The sequence below is a fragment of the Squalius cephalus genome, assembly GCF_949319135.1.
Source record: "Squalius cephalus genome assembly, chromosome: 13".
Classification (NCBI taxonomy): Eukaryota; Metazoa; Chordata; class Actinopteri; order Cypriniformes; family Leuciscidae; genus Squalius; species Squalius cephalus.
The window spans coordinates 28,884,191-28,904,909 of record NC_137134.1 but is presented as its reverse complement, the minus strand read 5'-3'; the positions used below and the strand labels follow the sequence as shown (position 1 = coordinate 28,904,909).

At 37.6% G+C, this 20,719-nt stretch overlaps 2 protein-coding genes across 2 annotated transcripts in view; one reads left to right on the top strand and one right to left on the bottom strand.

Annotated features, from left to right (window-relative positions):
- The window catches only part of LOC307169886 (uncharacterized protein), a 386,038-nt gene that overhangs the window by 278,126 nt on the left and 87,193 nt on the right, over positions 1-20,719 (top strand). The window lies entirely within an intron of this gene.
- Positions 1-20,719, bottom strand: part of LOC307169815 (uncharacterized protein) — a 122,369-nt gene that overhangs the window by 90,701 nt on the left and 10,949 nt on the right. The window contains exon 7 of the mRNA XM_079890635.1: positions 7,760-7,818. Within this exon, the coding sequence (XP_079746761.1) occupies positions 7,760-7,818 (59 nt within the window). The remainder of the gene's footprint in view (positions 1-7,759; positions 7,819-20,719) is intronic.

Sequence of the window (20,719 nt, the reverse complement as noted above, 5' to 3'; positions counted from 1 at the left end):
TGTCTGAGATGTCAATAAAGCGTCTGTGTGTCTGAGGTGTCAACAGGTGTCGGTGCGAGTGTGTCTGAGGTGTCAGTCTGAGTTAACAGCAAGTTGTTGCAAGGATTGTTTCATTTATGCACACATGAAACAGTTAATGACTTCTCTACAGGGAAGCCACTTCACTACAAAATTCTAAACTCACTCGTGCTGATGTTTGACAAAAAAGGTCCAAAATCAAACTATGAATTTTTTTTATATTATTTACTTTGTGTGCATGATCCTGCAGATAAGCAGTGCTACTCTCAGAAATAAAGGTACAACAGCTGTCATGTGTAATAGCTTTTCAGAAGGTACAGCTCTGTACCTTATTTAACCATTACTGTACAAACACACCGCCGCCAACATGAGCTTCCAAAGTTACCGGAAGTCATTCATTTTAAATGGAAGCTGGCTTCTCTCAGCTGCAAGGTGCATCAAATCCAAAAAAGAGACCCCCTTCTTGTTTTTTTTCCTCACATTTATGTAGGAAAATGTAATTTGTCATTATCCATTTATTTGGCTGACATGTGCCTTGTGCGTAATACTCATTTATCTGTATTTGTCAGTGCCATTGTAGATTTACATTCTGTTTCTGTTACGTTCTTGGTGTTCAATAAATAAATAAATAAAAAAAAATGTAAAAAAAAAAAAAAGGTCCGTCAAATCCATCGGCGTCGCGTTTTGAGCAACCAGAGCGTCAAACAGAAGTTGAAAGTAGCCCAACTTTATGCTACAGCAACCAATCGAAATCATTCAGTCCTTCGTGCTGGCTGATTCCGGAGAAACATACGATGTAAACTTTCGTTCCTACCAAAACATTAGTTCCGAGAAAATGGAGGACAAGCTGATCATCGCCGTTGCTGGGTTTCCTATCATTATCGGATTAATTGCACAGTTTAACCATCTTAGAGTGAAGGTTTATCATTTGCATGTGTTTTTAAGTCCTGCCAGTTTAACATGGCATATATAATAACGAGCAGAGAGAGAGAGCCCCGACCGCGCGCGTGCACTCACTATTAATAATAATAATAATAATAATAAAAATCATAGCTAATTATTCTTTTTTTCCCGACCAAATGTGACCAAAACGGTTATAAAAATGCAGTCATTATAAAAGGTTTCTAGTGTCAATGTATAGCTTGTTTTTAACATGGCGTGACACTTCTCGTACCATTTAGGTACTAAAATGCACCCTTAACTGTACGTACACAACACATCGCCGCCCTGTCAAGGACGCTTGTTAAAAAGTATGGAAGCTTGTTGACGCTTTGGCCGCTCTGACGTAGCAGCATTCTATGTTCGATACATAGAATGCTGCTACGTCAGAGCGGCCAAAGCGTCAACAAGCTTCCCCATACTTTTTACGTCCAGTTTAGGGTGCATTTTAGTACCTAAATGGTCGACAAAGTACTGCTCAAGTGTCAGCCTATACCTTTTTTTCTAAGAGTGCAGTTTCAAGAGTTTTCAACCTTTTTTTTATATATAAAAGGTTATATCCTGTTTTCTGTCAGTGTCTGGCTCATTTTAAGAATACATGCACTGTCTGACTTACAATTTTATTTGTGTTTGATGGTTGTTAATGTTTTCATCAGTTTTGAAGTGAAACTAAATGCTACTAACAAACTTGATTGTTTTTCAAAAGCACAACAGGGATCATGTCCATTGATTAATCAAGATCATAATCAGATTTAAAATCTCACCTTACGTTCCCCTGATAGTGATAATGTCCAGGCACAATGATATGAGGAAATATGAGGCTCAAGATATCCACTCCTCCTCCAGTTCCAGCTCTGTAACCTCCACCTGAGGGTCAGGGAACACAACACGAGTGATGGAGGGAAGGAGTGTAAACAAACGATAAAGACTAAATGATTTTAATGTGGTTAGTGCGGTGTTCTGGAAGATTTTAGTACTAATGCTAACTCTCCTCGGCAACACAGAATGGGGAATCATTCACGTCTAAAACACAGGACTTAAAGTAACTTTTTTGGTAAAGTTTACACGCTGATAAGTTGACTTCAACAACTCGAGCGAAGTTTATGACGTCACGCACAAATGTTTTAGTCTATGGCGGTCACACAAAATTTATTTAAATGAAATAAAAAGTATCAAATGAGTCGAGGTTCTCACGTTACATTATTTCTTTATGTTGGTCTGCAATGCTGTTTCCTTTAATGAAAATAACATCCCGTTTCAAATGTATCTCCACCCAATGCTTCTGTGTTGTAAACATGATTGTAAACCCAAACATCCTACGAAAGCAGACACACACCATCGGAAGTGAAATGAATACAACGTTTGACCACTAGGACAAGAGTCATATTTCCACTTCTTCTTCTATGGTTTATTGGAGCTTGGCAAACGAGATTTCCCGCCACCAATTGGTGTGGAGAGTGGATCAGAATGTCAACTATATACAGTAGCCTAGGCCTACTTTTTTTTTTTTTTTTTTTTTTTTTTAAATAAATTACTTTCTCTAAGGTATTGAAACAATAAATTATAACACCTATCTTTTGACTCCTTTCGTGGAAAATCTTTTAAGCTTTCCTTAAGTTTTGGATCAAATATCTTCTTTTTCATATTTCTGACAATATATCATAACATGTTAGCTGTTTCCTTCAGTCCACAGAAATCACATTTCCTTTGTTACCTTCCCCTATTTTGAACAGTTTGATTTAATCCATTGTGTCTAAACCTAAGCCTCGAAACTATTATCTCTTCCCTTCTATTCCTCCATATTCCTTACTGTAAAACAATGTGTTGCCTATTTTTTTTAAGTACAATCAATTTGGCTTTTTAAGTAATTTCAACTTGAACTGTTTTAATTTGACTTAAAATAATCGAGTTGAGTCTTGTATAACCTTTTTTTTTAAAAAGTTGAAAATTGCTTAACTTATTTTGATAAGTTAAAGTAATCTGTAACATTGTCTTAACTTGTTGATCATAATATTGCTCATATTATAGGGTTATAAATAATGTTCATCACTGGAAAAAAAAGGAAAGAAAATCATAAGCTAAACCATAAAGCAAAATTACTGTTAAATTACTATTTATTACTGGGATTGTTTATTTCAAGAACAGCATCCCAAACAGTGTGCCCTTGTTATAATTTTCCTGATATTTCATTAATACACAGTGTTTAACATGCATTCTGTATTAGAGCGCCATCTAGTGTTCTAACTAGGAATTCAACATTCAAAGAATCCGTTTTTAATGTCATTTATCACATGAACATATAAATATCATGCTTGTTTCAGAAAGAAAATAGTGTTCATATGGGCTGATGCAAAGGTAAGGAAAAAATACATGTCTAATTCTGCTCATGGAAAGGCTTTTTTTTTTTTTAATCATAAAATAAAACCTCTTCATATGCACAGATCATTTAAATCTTTTTAACAGCTTATTAAAACACTAGAAAAGTAGTGGTAATGAAACAAAATCATCTATGCCCAGTTCTTATTGATTTATATTTGGCAAATTTTAACTCTGACATGACAAAACACTTCATGATTAAAATAGACATCATGATCCACAAATATATAACTATATCTATTCTAATATTTTATTCAATCTACCCAATAAAAGTAAGTCGAAGCTGAAGGGCAGACAATCTTACATAAAAAAACAAGAAACATCAACATATGGTTATCCAAACTTCTGACATTCATCAAAATATCTTCTTTTGTGATCAGAAGAATGACACATTCACGTGCAAGACGAAACTGGAGTTCAATTTAAGAAAAGAAAAACATCCCCGCATGAGAGACAAACTAACACTTGAACATTTTTATATTGTTCAGGATCTGGAAAAACCAATGTGGACCAGTTTTGCCTATACTAGTTTAAAATATATTTTCTTACAACAAGAATACACCATTTTGGGCAGATTTTAGGGAACTGAAAATGCAAGATTTTGAAAAAAAGAGATTTAGAGTACAAGTTTTGATAGCGTTATCATCTCTGTGTAAACTACAAAAAAAAAAAAAAAAAAAAAAATAAAATTAGTGTTTTCTTTACAGAGTCACATCATGTCACATCAACTACGGGCCTGGGCCTGTACCATGAAGGTAGCTGAACAAATTCGGGGTTACAGGATTAGTTTTGAGTGGACAAAACCGAAACAATGCAATCAGGCTTTATTGGTAACATGATGCAGCTCATCAACTTTCTCTGATAACTCAGGCTATGTTTACACGTGGCTGGCTATTTCCATAAACGGACATTTCACCCTCTCCGTTTACAAAAATAACATTGTGCACACCTGTCAGTTTTCATAAAGTGTTAGTTTACACAAACCCATGTATATATGCCGTCAAGAGCATGCCAAACCTGTAGGTGGCAGTGTATGGAGAGGCTCAAGCCCACGTTAGCCAATCAGAATCCCGAAAATAGCAACAACAGCAACAAATTAAAGCTGCAAGCAGCACTATAAATGTTAGAAAGTCAATATTTCCAGTTTGCTGTCATGAGTGGGCGAGCTTTCTGCAAGCTAAACTTCCGTGAACGAGTGCCGCCGCGTGCATGCGCGCCGAACAGACGGAGCGCAATAGAATGAGCGCAATTATTCTGACTAAAATATACATTAGCACTAAATTATAAATATATTTAGCTAAAACATTTGTTGTTGAATATTTGTTGTTGTTGGTGAACATAAATGTTCTAGAGAATTTCAAACCTACATGTGTACTTTTATGATATTAGTTTTTTTTTTAAGTTTAGTAAATTACTTCTTTAAAAAGCATTATTTTGTTTTTAGATTGTAATGTTGCAATGTTAGAATGTAATGTGATTTGACCCCTTTTTTGGATAGACTGCAGATAGACAGCAAGGTTACACTATGTTTGTTTTTATAACCTTCAATATGAACATTGTTTGTAGGACAATATTGATCAGGATATTAAATATATAAAAAAAAAAAAAAAAAATACAGGGTTTTTTTATTCAAATAGAAAAATAATAATTAAATACTCAGATTATACCATACATCGCCATTTAGCCCAAAAATTCAGATTTATTTGCCAATTGGCTATTTCCCAACCCTACCGGCTGAAGTTTTAGCTAAACTTTAGGCTAATGATAGCTACATTATTATCACTGTTAAATTGTTATTTAGCAATAAGCCTATATTCAGTCCTGAATAATTCAGTTTGTTGTGATTTCTGTGGCAGTTACGTTCTCTTTTCTCTAAATATTTTTCTCAGTCTGCAATAGGCCTAAGCCTAATCAAGCAATCACTAGTGCAAAAGATGCGGCCTATAGGTCACAGACATCGACGTTAACAACAATAAAGGTCTTACTATGGTCGAGTAAAAACAAAAAAAAAACAAAAGTTAAAGAAAAGCTTAATTTTCACCACTTTTCTCCTCAGAAAATGAATGAAGCTTCTGACTCTTAAGTTTTGGTGTTCTGCTTTAATGGCCGAAAGCGAAAGTGGAAGTAAACTGAAATCCTTATGGAACGATGACGTAGTGGACATCATTCCTTGATATGCATATGGATTTCTGCCATGTTCCATTTGTAAAATATGTCTTTAGTATAAATATAATTGTATGGCGATAATAGACTAGCCTAGCCTGGAAATCCAGGCCTAAATCTGAAAGATTAATGGTCTGGCATCGACTTATGAAAATCGGCCAGCTCGAGGGGCGGCAACAAGCATGCATTTGAAAATCTCACTGCACACAATTGGATAACACTACGACCAATCACAACAAGCCCCATACGCTTAGCTACCAGCGGAGCTAACTGGTAGATTAGACTCTTGCTGTATCCGGTCGGCAAAACAGAAAAAACGCCCTTCTGGCAAAGGAACGATTCGAGCGCCGTCTTCTGTTTCTCTGACCCCTTTTTTTAGATAAAAAGCCAAGTCTAACTCGTTCATTGTAGCGGCCAAAGCCGTTTCAAACAACTGGTGTTCATCCATAGCCATTTTGCAATGTTTACTAATGACTTCGACATCACAGCGCTGTCATCTTCTGTTTAGCTCGCCTCTGGCCCGCCTATATCAGATAATCCGATGTGATTGGTGCAGCTTGGATACAAGGACATATTTAATGAGCATCATTACTCGACGATAAAGACACTGAGCAAACTCAACTTGTGGATTTCCAGGGTAAGACTAGTCTATACATTGCTTATTCCTAACCCCAGTCTGGAGTTTATTACCTTGAAGAATATACGAAGACTGCTGTTGAGTTTTAAATAATTTATTTAAATAATACAAGGCCAAAAAAAAAAAAAAATTATAATAATAATAATTTGATCTTTAGACTATATCATGTAACAGTAATGTGAGATCAGTCTTCTGGAAATAAAATTCATACATCACATTTAGGCCCAGTTTCACAGACAGGTCTTAGATTAAGCCAGGATTAGGCCTTATAGTTAAACTAGGACATTTAAACAGCTTTTTTTTTTTTTTTAAATACTGGTGTGCACCTTGAGGCAAAACAATGGGACAGATATAAGATATGGATATAATATACTGATACACTGTAAAAAAATTCTAACCCTCCCAAATCAAAAATTTCAAGTGACCGATAACATCTAAATTTTTCAATTGGTCCAAGTGAAATTCTGTAAATTTAATTTTATAATTTACAGAATTTCACTTGGGCCAATTGAAAAATTTAGATGTTATCGGTCAGAAATTTTTTACAGTGTATAATATTAAGATATGTGCAAGTTATTTTCAGTTAAGACAGCTCAAACATGCAGTTTAGTCTGGGACTAGCTTAAGACTTGTCTGTGAAACCAGGTGATAAATTAAAACATTTAACATCCAATCAAAGAGAACAATTAATATTTTTATTGAATTTAAACATTATAGAACCTTTTTCACAGACCGTATTGACGTTTTCTCACAGTTATCAACATCACAGTCTAGTTTTTAATAATTTCATTTTTTTTAAATGCACACATTTATAATACTATACTTTTTGCTATATTAACTTGGCAGTAAATTCAAAAAGCGAAGGCTGTTGCAAGAGTGTTTCACATACAACGGCTGAGAGGGCGACGGCAAAACAGTGAATCTTTCTCTCTTTTAGCGGCTGTAATCAATCCTTTGCTATTGGAGCAAATGCAAACAGAAATTCTGTTTAATTTTATTTTTTTTGTCGGCTCCCATTCACTGCTATAGAAATTTACCTAAAATGAAGACGTCTGAGAACCCTGGAAATGTGAAAAAGGTCCACTATAGGCTTTCACTGACACAAACATGGCAGAGAGCAAGGCAGAGTGCTGTTACTTTTCAGATCAACTAAATTTGTTATACTGCCTGTCAAATAAGAATAACTGCTTTACCTCTTGAACTTATTTCTAGATAGACTATATTTATTTAGAATGGAGTAAAGGTGTCTTTCAGTACATACTGGTTGTAGTCGACCACTTTACCAGGTATGCTCAAACGTATGCAACCAAGAAGTAGTCTAGAAGAACACTTTATACAATGTTTCGAAGCAACTTTACAGTGATAACAGGAAAGTTCTGCATTTTGGGTGTTGTTCAGCTCAAACTGTTGTGGAAAAAGACAACCTCGGTCAGGTGTCCAGTTCTCTTCTGGCCAGCAAACGAACACTCCATGATTATGATTCAGACTGCATCACAAGTCAGATTGTGGATTGGTAGCTTTCAGAACATTTCATCCCGTTCCTTCTGCTTGAAGATCGGATTCATCACGCCGGAACGGAGAAGCAGCACTTGATGATGAAAGCTGAACATCTTGTAAATAACTTACTGTCACTGTTATCTGAGATGCCAACTGCACAGGAAAGATGAAGACCAGAAATATTGGACCTAGAACAGAGAGAGGTACTTCAGTGAACAGAGACAACTGATTTAGAAGAAGAAATGACAGCCAGGGATAGTTGTGCAAGAGTTTGGACCAAGCATTTGTGTACGTTTGTTTTTATTAATTCTTTCATTGTCATTATAAGCATTTTTTTTTTTACCTATTTATTAGTCATTTTTTTTAAATGTATGCAATGTTTCATTAAAAGACAACACAGAAGACCAACATTGTCTCTCTCTGTCTATAACTGCTTACAGCTTTCAGCCAGGAAAATGTTCAAGTCTGGTGTATTTAACTTTTTGACTCAGATTAGACCTTTTTTTTTTATATATATATATATTATCTTTTATTGGAAAAGCATGTGGAATTTTACATATTGTTGGGCACATGAAGTACATTACATTGCTTTACCATTTTTAACTTTTTAACACGGGAACAACAGAACTCAAGTGCGGGTGGCGGGGAAACCAAATTACATCCATATTTTTTATGTTGTTCATTTAAACTTTTAAATCATTATACAATTAGTAAGAAGCAGCAGTGTTTACAGAAAATCAGATCTAACCGGTTTAACATATTCCGTCCACTTGAACCACATCTTATAGAAAGTGTCCCTCTGCATTTTGAGTGAAAAGGACAGTTTTTCCATTATGAAGATCTCGTACACAATGTTTATCCAGTCCTCAGTTGTTGGTGGTTCTGGTTTAAGCCATCTCCTCGTTAAAGCCTTTTTACTTGCTGCCAATAAGATGTACAGAAGTTTCTTGTCCTTCGAGTCCAGTTTATCCGATGATATATTACTGAGATATAAGGTATCAAAAGCAAATGGAAAAACAAATGCAAAAATATTCTGTATATGCTCATGAATTCTGGACCAATACTGAGAGATAACTTTGCAGTCCCAAAAAATGTGGAAATGGTTAGATGCAAACGCCAGTTTTAATCACCACCTAAGTGCGTCCCATATTATTCCCGGTGACATATCGTCCTTATCGTTATATTCTAAATACTCCTCTATTTCTTTCTTCAAACGCTCTTTAATATCAGGGTAATTTAGAATGTTTGTGTTCAACCTCCATAGGGTAGATCTATTCTTTCTGTTCAGGCAGATATTAGCATAAACTGGGTTGTGATCTGATATAGTACAGGGACCTATTTCACAATTTTTTAACCTAAAGAGATCATTTCTGAACATGAAGATATAGTCTAACCTTGAATAGACATTGTGTGCACAGGAATAGTGGGTATCCCTATCCGTTGAATGACAATCTCTCCACACATCAACTAATCCTAATTCGTCCATAAGATGTACCATTTTTCCTCCGATATTTCTCGCATCACCTTTCCCGTTCGAAGAATCCAATTTAGCATTTAATGTGAGGTTTAGATCCCCCACCGCATAGTAAAATTCCCTGACTCCTTGTTGTTAATTCTAGGATCTGTTTATACAAGGACCAATTGCTTCCTGGGGGAATATACACGTTTAAGAGACTCAGAATAATACCATCAATCTTACCAGTTGCCATTATATATCTACCCTCCTTATCCTTATATTCTGATAAATGTTCATAATTTAGAGCGCCGTGCACCAGGATCGCCACACCTCTTCGCCTTCCCGAACTGTGAGAAGAATAGAAAACATGCTTAAAACCAAGTTTGTTCAATTTTTTATGCTCGCTATCAGACAAATGTGTTTCTTGCATAAAAACAATCTGAGCTTTATCTCTTTTGAATTTAGATAAGGCTTTCCACCTTTTTACCGGATTATGTAAGCCATTAATATTGATTGATACCATTTTCACTGACCTGCTATTCAGTCAAATACTCGCATTTTAATAGGCTCCCCGCACACCCATGTAAACATTGAACATGAAACACGTGAACAAAAGGCATGAAAACTAAAAAACAAACAAAAATCAATCTGAAGTAGTTCTAACTTCCAAGGTAGGGGTCCCTGAAGTGGACCCTGCTTCGCCTTTAAAGGCAACTTCTTCATCAGTCAGTGGAGGAGGCCCTTAATGGCTAAGGCCTCACAGAGAAGAGCACCCTCCAAAAAACCTTACTTATCCACTTTTTACACACCATTAAGCTAAGTAATAGTTTTTTGTTTTTTTCTTTTAATTATAGAGAACAACAAAGTGGGTAAACCTCAATTTCCCGAAGGCGCAGGTGAAGTCCTCTTGAAGGCTCTGAGCTTTTCTTTGTATACGGGGTCTCGCCTCTTGTTCGTTGCGCTGCTCCCCGCTCCTCTACCAACTCTGGTCCAGGTCAGCTGCTTCAGTTGCTCCAACGCTGTTTCTGGCGATCCGATGACCTTCACCGCATAGCCTCTCCTGGACATATCTGCCGTATCTTCCGCCACTGTGTTGTAAATTTTAGTTTCTTCAGTGTATTTCACCTTCAGCCTAGCTGGAAAGAGAGTCTGAAAGGGGATCTGCTGCTCTTTCAGAATCTTGCGCACCTCCGCATATTCTCTTCGTCTCTTTAGGATGAGAGGAGGATAGTCATGGTCTAAACTTACTTGTTTGCCATTCCATGTGAATCCTTTTTTCTGCCATGCCTTGCGGAGCAAAAGTTCTTTGGTCTTAAAGCTGAGGAATTTCACAATAATCGAGCGCGGGGGTGCATCGTCTGGTGGTGGTGGACCTAGAGAGCGATGCGCCCGTTCGATGCATATGTCAAGCTCATCATGGGACAGCCCCAAACCGTCACGCAGCAGCTTCTCCACAAAATCACTCATTGTTGGAGAGTCCCGCTCTGCTGTCTCGGGTACACCATAGATGCAGACGTTTTCTCTTCTTGTACGGCTCTCCAAGTCCATTAATTTATCCTCCAACCTTATTTGTAACTTTATTATTTCCGTCATGACATCCTCCGTGTTCTGAATCCTCTCTTCCGTCTTCTCAATCCGCCCTTCAGCCTCGTCCATTCTCGCGCTCATCTTAGACATTTCTTCCTTAATTTCCCCCAAACTCACACTGTTTTCTTGGCGAAAGTCCCTCAATTCCTGAAGTACCACGTCTATGCTTGCCATATCGTCCCACCGAGCAGTAGCAGTCCACCAGTATACGGCCTCGTGTCGAGCAGTGAATCACATTAACGTTAGCAGGGAAGCTAGCGCTATTTTCAGGTTTAAGCACCCACTATGTTGCTCCGTTAGTTTAGGTGTATTTCGCTTACCCCCTCACTTATCTACCTCCAGGCATTAAATTGCGTTGTATTAACGGGGTAAAGTTTTAAATTTCGTAGGTTTCCTTGGGAGCTCGTTCACAGTGCTGCCATCATGATGACGTTCAAACCGGAAGTCCCGATTAGACCTTTTTTAATGGATATAGTATTTTACTAGCCTGGATGCCAGCCGAACTTAGCCCCGCCCACAACATTTTTAGGTCGGGAAGTTCGGTCTGGACTCGATCCGTTGAGGAGCTATTATGCCCGAACAAAAATTGTTCGGACCAATCAAATTGTCAGGGGCGGGCTTTATGCGATGATGGACAGATGAGCAACGGTAACGTAATCATCCACGTCATCAACGAGCGCTTGGGTTGAATTCAAATGACTGCCGCTGGAGAACTGAGATTTCACGAGTTCACGCTTACAAATAAGTCAGATAGAATAAATCCATAGTTGGCGTGCTGTCTGAGGAGAGGGCTATCCAGGTTGTAGGTCTATCCAATTGAGTGCAGAGGCATTTTCTCTTCTGGTTTGGTTGAAACACGCCCCATAATCAAAGCTCAATGGACCAGTATCAGACTCACATTCTGACTAGAATCTGAGTATGACGACATCAGGCTAGTATTTTACTGGACTGTAAAGCTGTTTGAGGTTCATAAAAAGAAAGAAAGAAACTCTTCACCAACAACACAAGATGATTGTTCAGCTCAAACCACATGTGAAGAAAACCGCAGGTTGATTCAGCCAGAAGTTGCAGTTGCAGAAGATGAGCTGCAAGAGGAACAATGAGATGGATGATAGTATTAACTTTATTGTTGATTTTTTTTTATTATTATTATACTTGAAAAACGTTCTGTGTTAAATAATGGAATGAATTTTTTTTAGACTATTAAGTATTAATAAGAGCCACACAAAAATGTATATTTAACTATAAATAATTTGTAAAGAGCCTGTAAAGCGTCTACGTGGGTAAAACTCTGTCGTGGGAGGATTCACACACCAGCTCAAGTGCTTTCGTCAGATCGTTTCATCAGATCAGACTTTTCAGGAAATGTTTCATGTGGTTGCTTTATTATGTTTGTATGTGGTGGTGTCTATCTGGTAAGTCGTAATATATTTTTTGCCATAATTTCAGTTCCATATTTCACATATGTTAATTATAAAGGTGATTACAACTTTTCATGATGTATTCATCTTTGTAGCTTCTTACATTGTGCTATGGATCAAAGATAAAACTCTCAGAAGCCTTAATCTGTGTAAATCTGTTTGTTCTTTAGGTGTGTTTGCTGATTCAGTGTCAGTGAATCTGTTACTTTATACACTGATGATACCGAAATATGTGAAAGCAATGACATACTGTGGAAATATGGAGTAGGAAATAAAGTCTCAAATAGCAAAAAAAAAAAAAAAAAAAAAAGCAAATCGTCTTCACATATGATGTTCCTGATGGGAGATTCAGAGACAGACTGAAGCTGGACGATCAAACTGGATCTCTGACCATCACAAACACCACAACTGAACATGCTGGAGTTTGACAGCAGAGTTCTCCGAGTATTTCTGAAGAAAAAAGGAGAACAGAACAGTCTCTGAAACACATACTGTGGTCTGGCAGTTAAATAGTCAGTCACCCAGAAAACAAGCTCCAGCTCCTCCTGTATCCTCCTCATCTTCTGACCAGCAGTCCTGGCTGAATGCTATTGAATGCATTTGAGAAATCAAGAAACATAATTCTTAGTTGCACCAGGGCAGGGCTCCAGACTAACTTTTTTTATTAGGAGCGCTGTAGCCCCTGACTTAAAATTTTAGGAGCACAAGCAGAAAATTTAGGGGCGCACCTTAAATCATCTTACAATGCAATTATTCACATTTTCCCCCAAAATAACTGTAAATGCTTTTATAATAAATAGCCTTAACGTACAGAAAGTATGGTGCAGTTTTATTTTAAGATCACAGGCTCCAGACTAACATTTGAGGGCAGCGGCACTAAGTTCTACAGAAAGTATTTGGTAGCACACTGTGGGATGACAAAGCACTGAGCTTAATTTGAGGTGTATAGATAAAGTTAACTTTAATTATTATCATTCATAATGTCTTAATAATTCAAAAGCAAAATGAGTGACAAAATAGATATTAGGGAGTGAAAATAGCCAATAAGCGTCCTCTGCAGCTATGTTTACAATAGTAATTTAATATTTTTTTCTTTTCTTTTTTTAAATAAGTGTGAGTTTTCCTACTTCTTGAAACTTTTAGTTTTATAAATAGGGACAATCTTTAAAGGATGAACAAAAAATATTTTGGTCAACACATTAAAAATAACATTTAAATATGATATTATAGCTTTGAAGTGCTGGAAAAAGATGTGTAGGCTACTGTTATAACCACAGTATACCATAGTTACAGTAAGTGGTGTTACTACATTAAATCCATGGTGAATGTTGCTGATCTGTGGACCTAAAGCCTTCTATAACTTGTTCGTTCATGGCACATGTTTCTCCTGGTTTCCACGTCAGCGCTGTTTGATCTGATATGGTTTATAACAGAATTCTGCGTCAAATCTGAATGTTTCTCACCGGATCTCGCAGCAATGTTATTAATTCTGTCGCGAACTCAATGGATTTCTTCACTGGATCTCCACGATGTAACTGTTTCGCGTGATCGCGATCGGCCCGCGACTGGCGAGAGAAGCTCTGCGCTGTCTATTATTGGTTCGAACTATTAAACGGTCTATGAAGTAGAAATGAGTAGCGCAGCGCAGCGCAGTTTTTTTTTATTTTATTTAATAACATGTCACGGAATACTCTGCTTGAGGCTGAGATGCGTTTTGTGTTTAAACTGCGAAGTGCCTGCAAACTTCTATTTCCCCGCAGTTCTGGGGTAGCGACTGCAACATTCGCAGCTCATGGAGTTCGTCACCTTACTTACAGTACCTCAACCAGCTGAATTTTCGTAGCCAGTCTTCCCGAAAATAGTGGGTTCAGGCCTTTATCATCATCCGACCGACTGTGTCTGTCCCATAGACTGTAAAAAAATAGGTCTGTCCGTGACATTGATATTTGTCTCCGTCTCCTTCCCACAGACGTTTAACTTACGCGCGCTCGCTTATCTCTAGGACCCTCCCCCTCCACACATTAGCCAGTTACAGTGGCCATTCCCTATTCTTCTCACACTCATTGGCCTGCTACACATTCCGGATTCTTTGACGCGCCCCTTCCACGTTTAACGTAAAAAAAAAAAAAAAAATTTACTGGTCGCACATGTGCGACTGGATGTAAAATTCAGTCGCACATTCTCAAATTTTGGTCGCAAAATGCGACCATTTGGTCGCAGTCTGGAGCCCTGCAGGGTTATCAAGATTTGCATAGAGCCTCTGGAGCATGGAGATGAGGCAATCATCTACACTGATGTTGGGCTGGATGAGAACTGTAGAGGGTCAATGAATGTGCACACTTTAGGTCTGATGTAAGATAGTACCAGTTTCTCAAGTGTCTTCATTATGTGAGAGGTGAGGGCGATGGGTTTGTAGTCTTTGAGCTCTGTCGGATGTTTCCTTTTGGGAACAGGAACCAGGCATGAAGTTTTCCACAAAGTAGGAATCCTCTGCAACCGCAAGCTCAGATTAAACAGATGAGAAAAAAACAACCACAGATCTTGCAGTCTGCGTTGTTGTGATGAGTAGTTCCATTTTTTGGGAGGTACGAAAAAGGGTACGGCATATGGTACTCGACTATGCGTAGGCTACGCCATACACTCGACGCAGAAGTATAAATTGAGTTTTACGGTAGACTTCCATGTTTGTCATGGTCAGAAAGACTGGAAGAAAAAGTTTGTCATTTGTCACTTGTCATTCTTCGCCGACACAGTTAACAAAACACTATTCATCTCAACGATCACAAGTTCAGTATGGAGTACCACAAGGCTCAGAACAAGGACCGTTGCTTTTCACTCTACATGCTACCCTTGGAAGATATCATTAGGAAGCATGGAATTAGTTTTCACTGTTATGCTGATGATACGAAACTTACCAATTCACAAAATTATCTACCACTTAATTCTGAAAAAAACTGAGATAAAAAACTTCCACACGTAATAACCTAGAATACTGTCTAACACTTGATGGCTGCTCCGTCAAGTCTTCGTCGTCGGTTAGGAACCTGGGTGTGCTCTTTGATACCAATCTTTCATTTGAAAGTCACGTGTCTAGCATCTGTAAAACCGCATTTTTCCATCTTAAAAATATATCTAAATTATGTCATATGCTCTAATTGACAAATGTGGAACAATTAGTTCATGCGTTCATGACCTCAAGGCTAGATTATTGTACTGCTCTACTGGGTGGTTGCCCTGCACGCTTAATAAACAAACTACAGCTAGTTCAAAACGCAGCAGCTCGAGTTCTTACCAGAACCAGGAAGTATGACCGTATTAGCCCGGTTCTGTCAAAACTGCATTGGCTCCCTATTAAACATCGTATAAATTTAAAAATATTGCTGATCACTTACAAAGCACTAAATGGTTTAGCTCCGCAGTACTTGAGCGAGCTCTTAACGCATTATAGTCCTTCACGTCTATTGCGATCTCAATTTTCCGGCCAGTTGATAATACCTAGAATATCAAAATCGACTGCTGGCGGTAGATCCTTTTCCTATTTAGCACCAAAACTTTGGAACAGTCTTCCTACCATTGTCCGGGAAGCAGACACACTCTGTCTGTTGAAAGCTAGATTAAATACACATCTCTTTGACCTAGCATACACATCTCACATTATAGACTTATATAATTCCATTTTAGGCTGCATAGATTAGGTCAGCCGGAAACGGGAACACTTCCTATAAATCCTGATGTACTCGTTACATCATAAGAAGGATGGCGCCTACGCTAATATTAGTCTCTCTGTTTATCCCGAGATTTACTGCAGTCCGCCGGATCCAGGGCGTATCCAGATCTGATGAAGGACCTGCGCTTGGACGCGATGACAACGCAGTACTAAAGTGTCAACTAGTCTCTCCCCTGTGAAGGCCTCCCTTTACCTATCTACAGATAAAGTGTTGTCGGTGATAATTCCGGTTTACGTGGCTACGCGGAAGCAATACAAATTCTTTATTATACATTTTAAGGCCAGACAAGTAGTTAGTTGAGGGTTGGTTTTTAGGGAAGGACTACACGCCTGCACACATATATTCAAACATGCATACCTATAGACTGAACTCGTAATATGCATGTGCACGCCATCACGGGTTTGCGTTTTTGAAGTTTGCGCAGAAAGAACTTAACAGAAGTTTTCTGTTAAAACGGTGTCTACATTCTACATTGTCAAAAGCGCTATATAAAGGAAGATGACTTGACTTGACTTGACTATTGTATCAAACACTGTAACGATGCTTGTATCGAAATGACAATACCACGTGATTGATGACGTTTGAAGTTTCAAATGTAATGCAGTATCGGAAGGTCAGAACAGTTGTTTATTTAAAAAATTGCCACTTAGTCACCAAACCAGATGCATAAAAAGTTAATTGATTATTAAGGAGGCATTATTTGTAAATTATTTAACCAAATGCTTCCTTATATTATAAATTGTAAAAAAATAAAATAAATAAAAAATATTATATATATAGGGTGTTTTTTTTAACTACTCGCCTCAATTACTAATTATGATCACATGATTGTATATTTTATATTATTGATCAAATGTGAATATGTTGACCAGGCTACACATGACATTAGTTGTGGTCTCACTAGCACAAATTAATTTAGATGAGATTAGACAGAACTGTATTGATCCCAGATTGATTCCACTCCTGTGTCACAGACTTCTGAAGCTTTATTTGGTCACATGCTTTTTCTGCTTCGTGGTGATTTGTTAGACATGGTGGAGAAAACAAGTCTGACCACCAGATGTCACTATCGCTTTTTTTTTTTTTTTTTTTGATATTGACGTTTTAATCAGGATACTTGTCTGATTGGGCATGTAAAATTCTCTTTCATTTGCCCCTTCAAAAAATCCACTTGTCCCAGACAAGTGTTAACCCTGATACATTAAAAACTGTTGCATCAGCAGGATCCTGACGATTTTCTTTGCAGAAATCAGAGGAGCCTGTGTTTGCAAATGTCAGCAAAAAATTATCAAAACAGAATTAACTGGAGAGCTCATATGGGCCCTGACTTACACCTTTAGTTCATATTTATTCTCTGCCAGGATCTTTTACTTTTGTCTATTCTCGTTCTTTGTGCCACATTGTTTGTTTTTTGTTGATTTGCTCTAGTTTAATTTAGTGGTTTACAAATAGTAGGCCTAATCAAAATATAGAACATTCAGAAACTCAAATTATATTCTATTTTTAGCCTAACATGCATGGAAATGTACTAACATTATTAAATATTGATCCACCCTTCACTGTCTCTGTACTCTTGTGTAAAGAGAAAATTGGCAAATTCAGCACATCATCGCTCTCTAGTGTTCAAAGCAGAAAATCACATCTCTCTAAGATTATCTTACTTTCACAGGAGAGGGTGCGCTTACTGCGCTATAGTTACTGCTGTTCTCACAGTCACTGCTCTGATGTTTATAATAATATGCAGAGCTGGGCAGTACCTGATTACATGTAATATGAATTACGTAATCAGATTCATAAAATAAATGTCAACGTATCATACAAAGCTGCACGTTCCAAGGCACTTCAGTAGGGCTTTAAAGGTGAACTAAGTAACTTTTTTTACCTTAACTGAACAGCTTCGGAGTCATTGGAATGGTTATATTACTTATTTCGGGTTGAATGGTGGTCGTGAGCGGAAAATACGCACTTGCAACTTTGAGCCGGCCGCCGCGTCAGGAAGTCTCGCGTGATATCAGGTCTCGCGATGTAAACAATTGCTTTACGGCCAAAAGAAATCTGCTAAAATGCTGTCATTATTGCGCTCAATCATGCTGTTCGAACCCGAATGAAGAAGACGTTTTAAAGAATGTTTCAGCCATTGGCGTGATGCACCAGGAATCTTGATTCGTCAGAGCAGGCCACTTTCTTCCAATCATGTAAGTGTCAAACAGTTTCTCATGTTTTTTCCAAGTAGATTAAAGTGCCAAAAAAGCTGTTTATACAACCCGAATTCTGGAAAAGTTGGGATGTTTTTTTTTTCATTTTTATAAAATTAAAACTAAAAGACTTTCAAATCACATGAGCCAATATTTTATTCACAATAGAACATAGATAACAGCAAATGTTTAAACTGAGAAATTTTATGCACAAAATGAGCTAATTTCAAATTTGATTTCTGCTACAGGTCTCAAAATAGTTGGGACGGGGCATGTTTACCATGGTGTAGCATTTCCTTTTCTTTTCAAAACAGTTTGGAGACGTCTGGGCATTGAGGTTATGAGTTGCTGGAGTTTTGGTGTTGGAATTTGGTCCCATTCTTGCCTTATTTAGATTTCCAGCTGTTGAAGAGTTCGTGGTCGTCTTTGACGTATTTTTCATTTAATGATGCACCAAATGTTCTCTATAGGTGAAAGATCTGGACTGCAGGCAGGCCAGTTCAGCACCCGGACTCTTCTACGACGAAGCCATGCTGTTGTAATAGCTGCAGTATGTGGTTTTGCATTGTCCTGCTGAAATAGACGTCGTTTAGAGGGAAGCATATGTTGCTCTAAAACCTTTATATACCTTTCAGCATTCACAGAGCCTTCCAAAACATGCAAGCTGCCCATACCTTGCACTTATGTACCCCATACCATCAGAGATGCTGGCTTTTGAACTGAACGCTGAAAACATGCTGGAAGGTCTCCCCTCCTCTTTAGCCCGGAGGACACGGTGTCCGTGATTTCCAACAAGAATGTCAAATTTGGACTCGTCTGACCATAGAACATTATTCCACTTTGAAATAGTCCATTTTAAATGAGCCTGGGCCCACAGGACACGACGGCGCTTCTGGACCATGTTCACATATGGCTTCCTTTTTGCATGATAGAGCTTTAGTTGGCATCTGCTGATGGCACGGCGGATTGTGTTTGCTGACAGTGGTTTCTGGAAGTATTCCTGGGCCCATTTAGTAATGTCATTGACACAATCATGCCAATGAGTGATGCAGTGTCGTCTGAGGGCCCGAAGACCACGGGCATCCAATAAAGGTCTCCGGCCTTGTCCCTTACGCACAGAGATTTCTCTGAATCTTTTGATGATGTTATGCACTGTACTGTAGATGATGAGATTTGCAAGTTGACATTGAGGAACATTGTTTTTAAAGTATTCCACAATCTTTTTACGCAGCCTTTCACAGATTGGAGAGCCTCTGCCCATCTTTACTTCTGAGAGACTCTGCTTCACTAAGACATACCTTTTATAGCTAATCATGTTACAGACCTGATATAAATTAACTAGATGTTCTCCCAGCTGAATCTTTTCAAAACTGCTTGCTTTTTTAGCCATTTGTTGCCCCGTGCCAACTTTTTGAGACCTGTAGCAGGCATTAAATTTTAAATGAGCTAATTTAGTGGATACAAGTGTAAAATTTCTGTTTAAACATTTGCTATGTTATCTATGTTCTATTGTGAATAAAATATGGGCTCATGTAATTTGAAATTCCTTTAGTTTTCATTTTATTTAAATTTAAAAAAACGTCCTAACTTTTCCAGAATTCGGGTTGTAGTAGAAGCACAAGAAGAAACTCTTCACCTACAAACTAAACACTCATGCACTGAATGCCCAGTGTCACCGACACATGTTTGTCCACCCAACGGATCAAACCACATTTACAAAAATAACGGCTGCAGGTTTCAGTTTGACTCAGAAGATAAACCCCAGTAAAGCCAGTACTGTGAGATCATACACGCTTTTAACTTTACACTCTGGTTTTTCCATTCATTAAAATTTTGAATAAATACACAATTATGTATTTTATCAAAAGTTATGCTACATTTCACTATGAAATTCCACAATTCACAAAATATTCTTCTACTTTCAGCCATCTAAAACAGCCAGGTATCTACGCTCTCAGAAGAAAAGCTGTCACTGAGGCGGTGCTACTTCTAATATGAACCCTAAACCTTTTGATAAAAATACAGAATTTTTTTTATCCATCAAGAACAGTTAAAATCTTAAGGACCAAAATAACTATAACCTTATATCATATACAAGTGCAATGTGTGAACTAGGAGGGCGAAACGCTGCATAGGAGGATTCACACAACACTTGAACAGTTCTGCTGTTAGATCACACACTGAACCACTGAAGAACATGTTTCACGTGTTAGTTTTGCTCTTTTTTTGCTGTTGGAGTCTGACTGGTAAGTTACAAAAGCATTTTTATAGCTTGTTTTTTTCGCCCGTTTCAGTGTAAATTAGAATTAGATTATTTTCATTTGCTTTTATAATAATTATGAACATTGTATATGAACATAATACAAGATCTACTAACTTTGAATGCAGTCTCTTTTGGGATTAGGATTAGGTTTAAAGTGACATTTTCAGGTCTGAAATGATAATGGATATAATTGAAATCTCTACAGTGAATGTAAATGTTCAGAAAGTGTGAACTTTCCATTGAGCTTTCAAATATCAGCCCATTTTTTTGTCCTTTTAAAAATATTTATGTGGCTATTAATCTACAAATATCATGGAAATTCACTAGTCAAAATGTGCTGCAAACTTACAGTGCCGACTATCCAGTGCTCTAAATCTCTCTTTTATTTAAAATACATATTAAAATAACCAGCACAATTAAAACTGTACTCATAATCTGC